Source organism: Marmota flaviventris, chromosome 17 (assembly GCF_047511675.1).
Source record: "Marmota flaviventris isolate mMarFla1 chromosome 17, mMarFla1.hap1, whole genome shotgun sequence".
NCBI lineage: Eukaryota > Metazoa > Chordata > Mammalia > Rodentia > Sciuridae > Marmota > Marmota flaviventris.
The window spans coordinates 35,264,906-35,279,427 of NC_092514.1; the positions used below are offsets into that span (position 1 = coordinate 35,264,906).

At 33.4% G+C, this 14,522-nt stretch overlaps 1 protein-coding gene across 4 annotated transcripts in view; it reads right to left on the reverse strand.

Annotated features, from left to right (window-relative positions):
- The window catches only part of Nlk (nemo like kinase), a 148,817-nt gene that overhangs the window by 52,406 nt on the left and 81,889 nt on the right, over positions 1 to 14,522 (reverse strand). For all 4 annotated transcript variants that reach the window (XR_003581114.2, XM_027924499.2, XM_027924500.2 and 1 more), the window contains exon 2: positions 9,469 to 9,598. Coding sequence is in view for 3 of the 4 variants with exons in the window: in XM_027924499.2 (XP_027780300.1) it covers positions 9,469 to 9,598 (130 nt within the window). In the remaining variant the exon portion in view is untranslated. The remainder of the gene's footprint in view (positions 1 to 9,468; positions 9,599 to 14,522) is intronic.

A 14,522-nucleotide genomic window follows, 5' to 3' on the forward strand; every position in this document is an offset into this window, starting at 1 on the left:
GCTCATGGAATACAGTAGATAGGAGGAATATAGACTGGTATAAAGCAGAAGAGGAAGGAAGGAAATATATCACGCAAAATCTCTTTAAGTCACATTAAGTGTTATGGGTTTTATTCTAAGCACAAGAAAAGTTACCAGAGTGGGGGAAAAAAGACTTTCAAGACTTTTAAAATTCAAGTCCTTTATAAAAGCAGCATTACTACCCAAGGTAACATAACAAATAGGTCTATTTCCCCTTCCAGCTGTCTAGCTAGTCTTTTTAAGTTTATGTTGTTACAAGAAATATCAGGGTCATAGACATGGAAGACACTGACAGGAAATAAATGGTGTGATACAAGTTCCAATTTTGTAATCTTTACCTTAGTATTTAAAATTTAATTTTAAGGAATTTTTTTAAAACTGTGGAGAATATCAAACATACATAAAGCCGGAAGAATAATATGAAGAATTCTCATGTAATCAATACCTAGCCTAAGTTACCCACATGGTCATTTTTATTTTATCTATAACCTCTACTCTCTCTATATAATTTTCAAACATATACCAGACTTTCTTTCAGTCATACATCAGTTAAGTATCGCTAAAAGATAAAAACTTCAAAGAGTGAAATTATTGAATCTAAAGATTTGATATTTTAAATTTTTATTTATTCACTTTTTCAGGGCTGAGGATTGAACACAGGGCCTCAAACATGACGTTTTTGAATATCATCAAACATCCAGTACTCAAATGTTCAATTTTCTTATTTAAATAAAAGTCAGTCTAAATCAGAATCTAAATAAGATTATGATTGATTGATGCCTTTTTAAGTTCTAACCTAAAAGTTTCTCTACCATCTCTTTTTCATGCTTTTTGCAATTTACTTGTATAAGAAAACTTGTTCAATTTTAATGTTATTCTTTTTTTCCCAGCCAATTATTTCTCACTGTAAAATTTATTTTATTAAACTAAAACCTCCTTTAGTGAAAAAGCCTTCACTTACTTTAAAACCAGTTAAATGTAGAGGTTTTTAAATAGTTTAGATGTTTTTAGAAGAAATATCTATGGTCTTTTTAAAATTAAAATGTTATACTTAGAAATTTAATATATACAGAAAACAACAATTTTCTTAATTTTTTGATGAACCTTATCCTTTTCCATTTCTTTTTCAATGAAAAATAATCTTTCATTTGAAAGGTAAATTATTTCACTTCTATATTTTCTAAAATCTGTAATGGACCAATGTCACAAATCCACACAAATTTCCTTCTCATTATGTGATAGAAAAATTTTTAACAGGAAAATTTAAAGCTTGAGGAAGGCAGCTAGAAATTAGTGTTTTACTTGACATCTTTCAGACTCTGAACTTTGTATCTGAACAACATACATCCTGTCTTGGGGGAAAACAGAACACAATGAGTGACAGCGTCCATTAGACAAAGCTATTTTACACTTCAAATCTATCTGCTATAATTAGAGGTTATCTAGAGGAAAGTGACAACCATACATTTTAAACCTTGGGGGAGAAGAATGAGTCTTACTCCATATTTGATGAGTCTTTTTGTAGAAAAGCCATTCAAAACAGGGGAGGCATTTGCACTACAGCATTTGTCTATGATCGTTAGCTTCAAAAGTATCATATTTTAAACTCTGCCTGGAATTTTTTATATGCTTGTTGTTTTATGCTTACTCTTTCTATCTAAAATGTTTGTCAGAGGATGATGGCATTCCACGGTGTTTAGGTGGCAAAAACATACTTAGACCAGTAGACATAATCCAGGAATCTCAGAAGGGATGTAAATGAGTAAATGAGAAGGCATAGAAGAGTTTTAAATTCCAAACTTCATGCCTGACTCTCCATTTAAATAACTGAAGTTTCTCTATAAACCCTCTATTATTTGGGGGAATGAATTATGGAGCAATAGTCTTATGATGTAAATAGGAAAACTCTTGTAAAGACTTGGGCTTATAAAGAATCAAAGTACTCCAAATTACCAACTCTTCAAAGGATCTCAAATACAAAAAGAGTAAACAGACTTAGCTAATTAAAAAGTAAATAATTGGGCTGGGGTTGTGACTCAGCAGTAGAGCACTCGCCTAGCATGCATGAGGCACTGGGTTCAATCCTCAGCACCACATAAAGTAAAATAAAGACATTGTGTCCATCTATAACTTTAAAAAAAAAGTAAATAATTGTTATCACCAAATAGTGTCTTACACACTTCTCAACTCTTCAAAGAACTGAACAAAAGTTCATTATGTTAGGTACTCTTTGGGATTTTAACCCCCATGATGTTAGAAGAGTCACTATAAAGTGGTTAAATGATGAGCAAAAGCTTAGTTTCAATCATCCTTTACCAATAAAACAATTAATTGCTATGCATAACCACAGTCCTAAATATAAAGAAATGTAATTGTTCATTCATTGAACAAACACTTACTGAATTTCTACTCTGTCAAGGACTCAAAGACAAGAATAAGATACTTATAAATAAGTTGGTAGAGCCTGCATTTAGGAGAGAACAACCCCTTTCTTTTATCTGACCCCAAGAGATCCTAAGTTCTTTAAGGTGGAGATTATGTTATTACTGCTATATTTTATAGAGTTGTAATAATAAGGTACACAAATTCTAAGAGTATAATTTGATGAATTTTTACACACACACACATACACACACACACATTATTTAAACACCACCAGATCAAGAAATTCAAGACCCTTAAAAAGCCCATTTGCCCATTTTTTTTTTTTAGTTAAAAACTATCCTTGTATTACTTCTAACTTCTGTCACTATAGATTCATCCTGCTTGTTCCTGAACTTTACACAAATTACAAAATAGAGAAATCTTTTGTGTATGGCTTCTTTCATACTAGTATGCAAGTGATATTTATCCATGGGCCAGGGGTTCATCCTTTTTATTGATATGTATTATGCCACTCTAGGATGGAATATACCACAATGTACTAATCCAGAGTACTGCTGGCAGACATCTGCATTGTTTCCAATGTCTAGCTATTATTAATAAAGCTGCTACAAGCATTATTGTACATGTCTTTTGATGGATGTATGTATTCTTTTCTCAAGTGTTTAACAAGGGATACAATTGTTGAGTCATTGGGTATGTGTACCTTTAGTATTAGTGGAAATTGACAGTTTTCCTAAGTTGTTTTACAAATTTATATATTCACTAGCAATGGATGAGCATTTCAGTTGATCTATAACCTTGGTTAACACTTGGTATTGTCAGTCTTTTAAATTTCAGCCATTCTGGTAGGCATATAGTGGCATTTTATTAATTTACATTTCTCTGATGACTAATGACTGGATAATTTTCATGTTATTCTCTTTTACTGATGGGCAAAATGTATTGATTTATAGAAATTATATGATGTTTGATGTCTACATAAAGAATTTGCAGTCTGAAAAAATGCCAATCACAGCATTTATTTCTATTGTCTTCCTCAAACACTAAATATTTATTTGTGTGCATGCATGTGTGTGTGTGTGTGTGGGGGGTACTGAGGCTAGAACCCAGGGCCTCATGCAAGCTAGGCAAGTATTCTACCACTACTATATATCTAGTCCCAATTTCTTAACTTTTTAAAAAAAGTACTAGGGACTAAACAGTCAAGCACACACTAGGCAAGCACTCTACCACTAAAATGTACACCCACCTTCCTTTTTTAAAAATAAATATTTCTTTTTTGACATAGCGTCTTGCTAAGTTACCCAGGCTAGCCTCAAACTTTCAATCCTCCTGCCTTAGCCTTCCAAGTAGCTAGGATTACAGGCATGTATCATGGTGCCAGGTTCCCAATTCTTTTAATTTTTTGATGAACCTTATCTCTTTATTAATAGTGTCAAATTTAATAATCTTTTAAAAAATGTTTAATGCTTTATTCAGTTAAGAAATTTTAGCTTGTCTCAAAGTCATAAAGATATTTTTCCTATGTTTTATTCTAGAAGCTTTATTATTTTATCTCTCACATTTAAGTCTATGGCCCATTTTGAATTTATGCATATGATGTGAAGCAGGGGTTAAGGTTTGTTTTTTAAAAATACGGGTATCTGACTCAGAGCTACTTATTGAAATGGCCATCATTCCTCACTTGGATTGCAGGGGCACCTCTACTATAAATCAAGTGAAAATGTATATATATGAATATACAGACTTCTTGTTTTGTTCCATTAATCTGTCTATCCCTCCACTGTTTACTACCTGAGGCTTAATACCTGTAAAAACAGTCTCAATATCTAGTAGTATGAATTTCTAATTTTATTCAACTTCTTTGAGATTATCTGGGCTAATTTTAGATCTTTTTCAGTATCATACATTGTAGAATAGTCAATTTCAACACGGATTTAAATGTAAAATCACGTTCATATTTTAACTGAAATTATATTCAATATACAGTTAAACTTGGGGAAAACAGGAATATCAACCATACTGAGTCTTTTAATCCATAAACATGTAAGACTGTATATTATTTTAAATACCTCAGTGATTTGCCCAGTACCACCAACTTTGTCTAGCAAACAAAACCAAATTCACTGAAAAGTAATGTTACCTCTATAGCACCCTCTGTTTTTTCACTCTTTGGCAGAGGAACAGTTAGTATTACTAACTATTGGTACTTTTAGCAGTTAGTATTACCAATGTATTACTAACATCTTACTATTACTAAGGTTTCTGTTTCTTTTCTCTCCTTTCTTTTTGGTACTGGGGACTGAACCCAAAAGTGCTTTACCACTTAGCTACAGCCCCAATTCTTTCTTATTTTTTGAGATAGGGTCTCTTGCTAAATGGCTGAGACTGGCCTCAAACTTGCAATCCTCCTGCGTTAGCCTCCCTAGTTGCTGGGTTTACAGGTGTGCGCCTAACTCTAATATTTCTTTTGTTTTCTGTCATTTTCACTCACTCACTCTTCAAAGACTAACCATCCACTGTATGCTTAGTGCTACTGCTGCAAGATGAGAAAAGGTGCAAGACTTGTATGTATGATGATGGGGCCTTTGGCAGGAGTCAGTGGACCCTAAGGGGGCTCTAAATGGGTTTAAAGGACAACTGAAAGTCTAAAAGGACATAAAAATGTGTGTATGTGCATTTAAAAAAAAAAAGAGTTCATAGCTTTCAGCAGATTCTCAAAGGAGTACAAGTTTTCTAAAATATATATATATATTTTAGTTGACAGACCTTCATTTTATTTATTTATATGTGGCGGTGAGAATCAAACCCAGTGCCTCACACATGCCAGGCAAATGCACTACTGCTGAACCCCAGCCCTAGCCCAGGAGTACAAGATTTTTAAAAACTCAATCATTACTTTCCATGCCGATAATATGACAGCTATGCACTTATTTGCATGTGCATATGCCCAAGGGCATAGATGGGTCAAGTAGAAGGAGGATTCTGCATGGAATAATAATAATAATAATAATAATAATAATAATATCTCAGATTCTGACTAGACACTAGTGATAAACCTAAACAATATCAATCTTTAAATCCGTTTCTGTTTCCCTAAATTACTGAAACCAAGATGAACCTACCCTTTAAGATGGTGAAGCAGCTACTCAGATATATGTGTGTGTGTGCGCATGCATAGAAATTCAGTCAGATCACCTGAAATCAATGAATTGGATACAGTGACTTTGAAGAGTGCTTTCAAAAGAAAATACAAAGCCTTCTAGGGCTTTGTAGCTATTCTTTGATACATAAAAAGCCTTCTAAATTAAAACCCAACCTTCCCACAATGACCAGGTTAATTTTTCTAAATGCCATCTTTAACATGACATTTCTTTCTTCTTCCTCTATTCAATCAAATCTTATTCTCAAAAGGCTCATCTTAACTTTATCTTATTCATGTTTGAAGTATCTTTGAGTTTTTAAGTCCACAAATTTTCTCTTTTCCTTAATCTTATGGTATTTGGCACCAGAGAAGCCTTAAAAATTTATTGTTACCTGGGCTTCAACCCCAGAGATTCCAATTTAGACTGTTTTAAGGCTCCATGGTAATTCTAGGATGCTTCTAGGTTTGGTTGTCTCGATCTCTGTCATGTATGCATACAACACAGACTTTCCTGAATTAATGTTTAACCATGCAGGCATGCCTCCTATAAAATACTTTATCATAGTATTTATCACATTACAAAAATTATTTCAGCAGCAGGGCGTGGTGGCGCACACTTGTAATCTTAGCAGCTTGGGAGGCTGAGGCAGGAGGATCACAAGTTCAAAGTCAGCCTCAGCAAACTCAGTGAGACCCTGTCTCTAAATAAAATTCAAAATAGGGCTGGAGATGTGGATCAGTGGTTGAGTACCCTTGAGGTCAATCCCCCGTACCCTTGCCAAAAAAAGTTATTTAAGCTACTTAAAGGTAGAGACCCCACAAGGTAATGTAGTTTAGGCATACAGGACATGCACAATGAATATTTGCTGAACTAATGAAAATGGGCTCTGGAGCCAGATTTATACTCTGTGTGCCACCTTGACCTTGGGCAATATTAACTCTAAGCCTCTGGTTCCTCTGAGTAGAGTTAATAAGCCCTATCTTCACAGGATTTTTTTAAGGAGTAAATGAATTAGTGTATGTAAAACATCTAGCATACTTCCTGAACATAGCAACATGTATTAAGTATCTCGTCTACCGTGTTCAAAATGGACAGTGTTTTAATATTTTTGTATCCTCTATATGACCTAACACTCTTTCTTTTTTTTTTTTTAAAATATTTATTTTGTTTTAGTTATGGGCCAACACAACATCTTTGTTTATATGTGGTGCTGAGGATCGAACCTGGGCCGCACACATGCCAGGCGAGCGCGCTACCGCCTGAGCCACATCCCCAGCCCGACCTAACACTCTTTCCATAAGACACAATTAATTAATTAATAAACATTTGCTGCCTTAACTACATCAAATATCAGTTGCCTCTTAAGACTGGCATCCCTCACATATCAGGTATGCCTTGAGATGTTTTGAGGGAATAGATCTCAAGCATTGCAAAAATCCACTATGTATAAAATAGTGCTCTCACACCACTTTTACCTCCAACCATTTGCTTCATTTTAAAAAACTCCCACGTATGTCACAGGCGCTCTTCTTATGACAGAACTCAGGAGCTCAAAAGAGGGGGTGTGTGTGTGTGTGTTTTTAACATATTTGTACGCATTTTTAAAATCTAATTTCTACAATAATCATATACTGTTGTTTCTGCTTTTACCATGTCACTTTGCAAATGTTTTAGAAAACAGCCCTTGAAAAAAATGTAGGTTCACATATCACTGGAAAATAGAACCACAACTCAAACCCAGTTTTGACTCTAAAGCCCAGCTGATAGTGTTTTAATTAGTGTAAATTTCAGGAATTGTTTACATTTTTTTTTTTAAACACTACTCACTGAGGCACCGTCTTTGGAACTTATTAGTTACTCTCTAGGGATGAATCACAAGCAAAACTATAAAACAGTTTATTATATCATTCATCTTCTTAAAAAATAAGCCAAGATTGGTCTGAAGATAATAAAACACTGAAAAAACCTTAGTAAGTCAATTTCTGAAGCCACCTTTGAAGTATTTCTTTATCATGGGTACCTTTACTTGTGTCTCTACCATTATACATAAGGCTTGTACTCATTGATGCTGGGGTGGTAGTAAAGTAAATTCAAGAAATAACTAAACAAGCACTAGACATCATTCTAAATAACATATCCCAAATCTGAGAACCATTCATAAAATAGTAGCTCAAATGGTATTTTGAAACATGAAAAGAAGCACATTGTGAGGTAGTTTCAAAAGACAGCAATACTTTCGTTTATTTTTGTTTGCAATACTGGGGATCAAACACAGGGCTTCACTATACTAAGCAAGCATTCTACCACTCAGCTATATTCCCAACCCCAGTGATATCATTTTTTTAAGCTTAAGAAAAAGATATTTCATGAGGGTAATCAATAAAATCAAATATGTCAAGCCAAGAAGCTTCAAGTGAACCATAAAATAAGTTTGATATTCTTAGTTTTACCAAATACCCCAAACATTTGTAATTTTTTTTTCTTAAAATGAGACCCAAACTTTGGTCAAAGTTATAAAGGTTTCTGAGCAAACAAGCAGTCAGACTCACAAGAAATCATTTTTAATAAAGTTTTTATTATGGCAATTAAAATAGCACAGGTTGAGTACTATCTGAAGAATTTGAGGCAATTTTTCTTTTCACATGAAATTGAAAACAGAGTCCAATGCTAACAACCTCCAGTTAAATGTTACACATTATAAAACTTTTAATTCAGGATTAGTTGAGAAGAAGCTGTTTTTCAAAATGCAATGAGTCTGTTTGTCCACGAGTCTTCACAGAGTCACAAATAAACTAACCTTTGTTACCTTAATAGTTATACGATTTAAAAAAAATACACACACACACACACACATACACACACATATTTTTCTTTTTAGTTGTAGGTGGACACAATACCTTTATTTTGTTTATTTATTTTTATGGTGGTACTGAGGACCGAACCCAATGTCTCACACATGTGAGGCAAACACTCTACTGCTGAGCCACAACCCCAGCCCCAAGGGTTATACTGTTTTTAAAGAAGATATTATTTTCCTACATCTCTAATTAAAAATGGTAAGGAATAAAAATACAGCACTTAAAACCAGGGGTAGATTACTCCTTATATCATTCGCTATGTATTACACTCTATTTTTGTGTTGAATATTGGTGTTATTAGTGTTATTCCCCTGTTAAATATCAACATTTGCTTTGCATCAATTAATATTTACCTGCCAGTGAATAAACCTTATAATTCACTTAAACTTGATCACTGTTCAATCATAAAAAGGATCTAATTTTTCCTCAAGTTTCTAAGTCCTTTAATAAAAAACTCGGTTGTAGTCTCCTTCTAACTTATTTTCCGTACAAACACATGTTTCTTTTCTATGGGTTTTAAACATATTTTATAGCTTATATTCTTAGAAATAAAAAAAGACATTCAGACTGATAAATGTAGAGTGTACAACACAATACCAAAGCCCATCTGTGACTTATTATGTGTAATGTTTTATAATTTGGAGTTAGACCTTATGAAAGTCAAACAATTTGGAGTATAATTTTTAGACCTCCAAATAAAATTTTGATAAAATGGACTCATGATTCTAATAATCAAGGCTAGAAACTACTGATCTCAATAGTGAAAATTTAAGACAGTTATAGAAACTTAAAGACTACACATTTAAAGGAAAGCATAATAATGAAAGGATACAGCTTAGAAAACTGTGAGTTTGTGTGCATGTATGTATGTGTGACCCATTCAATAACAATAGGTATTCTATAATCTCATGATGTGCTTATAACTTTTCAGAGTTTGGCATAAAACTATAGCTAATTTCCAAATTTTACTTGCACTCTTTTTAACACTCGTTTTCTCTTTACTAATTCAGTGAAGTAGGTTTAGGAAGTAGTTTCCCCCAAACACCAATTTCACTTACATTATCATGTTTAAAAAAACACAACATCTTCAATTCCCGGAAGACTCTTTTGCAAGAGACCAGATTCTGGAAGACGTTGGGCATCTTTTTGAGTGCTACTCTCTTTCCATCTCTTGGATCTGTTACTGACCTAAAGAAGCAATATTTGGGGGTGGGGGGGGGGGAGGAAAAAGACAGAAATCAATTCCAAACCTTGTTCTCCAATGTTTCAGATCAGATCATGACAAATATCTTTATCTTAAAACAATATTAAATCCATATAATAAAGCTAAGGCATCAGTGAGAAAGCAGAGTATACACAAAGAAGATGTTCAGCTACCCAACTCATCTGCCAAGCTTTTAAAAAATCCCTGTCTAATAAACATTTTGCCCTTTCTGAATGATCACTTATATGTCTGAGATAGGAGGAACATTAGTAGTAAAGCCATTTTAAAGATGGGAAAAAAAAATAAACAGCATAGCATATTAACCATAATCAAAGTCAATTAGTTACATGCTTTATTTTCAGAGATGTTCAAACACAATTTAAATATCTTGGTTTCTAACCATATGAACATCTTTTAGTAACCTGGGATAGCACTGGCTGAACTATGTCCCTTCCTCAGAAGTATGAGTGGAGGCTTAAGGATCCCTCTAGTTCTTAAGTGATGATAACTTCTGTCCTTTTGTTTCCCAGCTTTCGGTGTGGTAGTTGCTCCTTATGGATATTATTTCCTTATAGCTCAGTGTTCCCCCTTTTTTCTTTCAGTCTTCTAACCACTTGTATAATGAATTTCCCATATTTACATTTTCCTATGTTTGAAATATCAGTGTGGTTTCCATTTTTCTGACTGAACTCAATCAATACATATTAAATGAAACAATTAAAGGAAACAAATCAATAAATTGGGTAAATTGGTCAACTGGTCATTTGGCTATTGTATGCCATGAATTAACCTAGAGCTTTTTTTCCCTGTCTACCCATCATACTAAGACTGGTTGTTCTATATGGTCAGCTAGGTTCCTGATGATCATTTCAGCTACCATTATCTTTAGTTTTTGCTCTGATCTAGTGCTTTGAATATTCCTTATAGCTTTGAGTAATTTTAAAATCTGATCCATGTGTCATCAATGCCTTTATTCAAGTTTAAGTTTAGAAAAATAATAGATCTTATTAACAGATATAGCACTAGAAACCATCTTTGAGATTGATATCCAATGACTAATCTTGGGTATAGTTATTCAAGTAATTATTCTTTCAATTAACCATGATCAATGCCATCAGGAAATCAGACAACCATCAAATTGCCTTCCTAAAAATAAAATATTCCTGTTATCTACCCATATCTAAAACAAAATCACACCAAATTTCTCTATGAATTAATCTTAGTTATCACTACTTCCTTTATCAAGTTTTCATGAAACTCTTACATGATGTATTCTAGTAATTTTAAACACAGGACGACTCCTTTTTCTTCTACTGTCTGAAAATTTGGTAAAACAATTAAGTAGTATCATTTTTGAGTTTTCCAAAGCTTGAAATGTAATTCAAATTAGGCCTGGAGACCTAATATTAGAGACCATTGCTTAGAAAACCAAAACCAAAACCTAGAACATGGCTTAAATTGCTTATAAACTGGGAAAGTAAAATATCAGGGAAACTGAATATAAGTTATAGTCTGACTGTTGAAAGCCATTTTTTCTTCCTCCAATAATCATACCCTGGTTCAATATACTACTTATATATCCAGCTAATAGAAAATAAAAATGTCAAGGAAAGCCAGGCACATTGAGGCACACCTGTAATCCCAGTGACTAGGGAGCCTGAAGGAAGAGGATCATAAGTTCAAGGCCAGTTTGGACATTTAGTGAGACCCTGTCTTGAAATAAAAATAACAAAAGGGGTAGGGATATAGCTCAGTGGTAGACCACTCTTGCGTTCACTCCCCAGTACAACAAAAAGAAAAAAAAAAATCAAGGAAATACAAAGGAAGGAAAATTTTGGATCATACATTATATTCAATTGTCATGTCTCTTGTCTTTTTAAACCTGCAATAGTTATCTAGCATGTCTTTCATGACAGTACCATTTTTGAAGAGTATAGTACATTTATTTTGTAGACTGTCCTTCAGTTTGGGTTTGTGTGGTGTTTATTCATGATTAGATTCAGATTATGCTGGCTTTTAAAAATTTGTTTCTGTGGTACTTGCAATTGGACCCAGAGCCACTCTATGACTTAATGAAGTGCATCTCCAGACCCCAACCCTCCTTTTTTTCCTTCATTTTGAGACACTGTCTCACTAAATTGCTGAAGCTGACCTTAAACCTGGCGATCTTCCTGCCTCAACCTCCAAGTAGTTGATATTATTCCACTGTGCCCAGCCCTGCATTTTTGATAGGAATACAGAAATACTATCTTCTCAGAGCATTGTATTTGCAGGTATGATGTTAATATGTCTCATCACTGGGGATAACTTCAGTCACTTGGATGAAGGGTCTGCCAAGTTTCTCCACTATAAAATTACTATTTTTTCCCATTGTAACTGTAAATAGCCTATTCCTCATCAAACTTTGACTTACTACCTTCAGTATACATTGATGATTTTTGTCTAACCAATTATTGATGGTTGCCAAATGGTACTTTAATAATTTTATCATCTTTTATAATAGTCCAGCACAATATATATTAGCTTTTTTAGTGAATAAACTGATTTCATAAAATGCTCTCTCCAGGGCTGGGGATATAGCTCAGTTGGTAGAGTGTTTGTCTTGCATGCACTAAGCCCTGGGTTCAATCCCCAGCACCACAAAAAACAAAACAAAACAAAACAAAAACCACGACTCTCTCCAGAGGCCTCATATAATACTACTTCTTCCTAACTTGTGACTTGTTTTTGCTGATCATCCTATTGTGATGAGAAACACTGCACTAACATAAACCTGCTCCTGGAAATACTTGACATAGGCTCAAGGTTAGTACTGTGCCTTGTAATGTTTTAAGGTAAAATTCGCAAAGCAGCATTTTATTATTCATGCAAAAGTCAGTCATGCCTGTGGCTGGTAACAATATAACTCTAATGAATGTGAATGGCAGTGCAGTAATTTCACGCCATGTTGTTTGTTCTCTCTTAACTTGAGGTAGCAGATGCTTTAGTTCAGCACAAACAGTACCACAGAGCAAAGATAAGTGTGGAAAAATGTTATACAGGAATTCTTTTATTTCCTTTGTTATTCAAAGGATAGTTGTGCTTAGTTTCTCTGCTGCTGCAATACTCTGGTTACTACAAATATGCTTGTTAATTAAGCTCCAGATGTAGAGATAATGAACAACTTTTAGAGTAACTTGGCTCATTTCAGAGAGAAAAAAAAAAAAAAAAAAGGAGCTATCCTTATATCTGCAATCCACTTATTGGTCAGTTATTTTCAGTGCTAAATACTGGATGCCCTAAATAGTACATCTATCATTTCATCTTACTACCTTTTTAAGCAGTCAAGTTATACTAACAGGTGTTTACTTCCCGAATTAATTAATATTAATAATTAATTAAATTAATATTTGATTTCTACCATGTTAAAAATAAAGTTGTAAAGGTTTTGAGAAGGAATTCTTTACACCTGCCTGGAGTGTATCATCCTCCTCTGCTCTTAGAACAAGTCCAACTATCTTTTAAAAAGCTAAAAGAATCTAAAAGTCATTCTTCAGAGAGAGAGAAAGAGAGTTTGTCAAAAGTACAACAACAAAACAAGAAGCTTTTTAGATCTGTTGTGGTCATTTTGTCAAAAACTTTTCTTAATCTCAGGAAACTATGACCATTATCACAAATCTGCTTGAATTACTGACAAGCAGAAAAACTGAATGACACAAGAGTAAAACTTATTGGGGACACTCTCCTAGGCACCAAAATGTCACTTAAAACATGTTTAAAGTATCAAAACATCTTTAAATTGTTGCTTAAAGCATCGTTAAATTAGCAAGAATCTCCAAGTAATTTTAAGTTCCTCATTAATTTTTATGTGAAGAATCTTTCCCCATGTTTTTAGCAGTTTTCAAGTTTATGTTTCTGATACAGATTTTTAGCTACTCAAAAGAAACAAATAATTTATAGTAAGAATGCTTCAACTTAGATTAAGATAATCAAGTTCTCCTAATTCTATTCATGTCAAGTTGTTATAAGCAATCCCCTATTTTTTGCTATATATACTACAATTACTATATCAAATGTACCAATACAGTATATATCTCAGCTACGGAATCTCCTAACTAGATTCTAAATATTTAGATTATTGCTTTCACATTCGTTTTGAAATTCATTTCCTTAGAAGTTATTTTTACTTTTATTTAGGTTGTCTGCTTGAGAAAAAACAAATTATGATACAAAATTTTTGACAAAAAATAGGTCTAGAGAATGTATCCTTGTTATATATTCTAGGACACACATGAAATTTAAGAATAAATTAAGGAACAAGGAATTTATTTTTATGTCTCTCTGCTCTTTCTAACCAGAATTTTAACAGGCTATAGTTTGTATGCATTCTCTGCCATAATTTATAGAGCTGCATACCATTTTGAAGGAAAAATCTTTTATGCCTCCCTCCCCCACTCAAAAAAAAAAAAAAAAAGATTCTCATCTTCCATGTTTATATTGCTTGTTCCATCCATTGAGCTTTTGTTTGTTTATTCAAGTCTGTATTTGTTGAGTTAGCTGTATGCATAAGAAGGGATCTTTTCTCTTTTTTCTCAAGATACTAAAATGGCCCCAAAATTTGTTATTTTATTGCTTTCTATTATAAGGGGGAAAAAAAACCTTATACAATAGCTAAACCAAGGCTATAATGAAATGAAGTTCATCATTTTTTCATATCTTTCTAACATTATTGACTAGCAGAAGCAAAATATCTATATTTAATTGAAAGAGTTAAATATGAACTTAATCATCCCCTAATTCTGTTTAAATAAATGACAGTAGGCCATTCTGATCTACAGTGAGGCACTCAAGGCACTGATACAGGAGGAGGGATAAGCAATAGGCCAGCCATTCAATATCAGACCATCATATTTATTTTCAAATACTTTA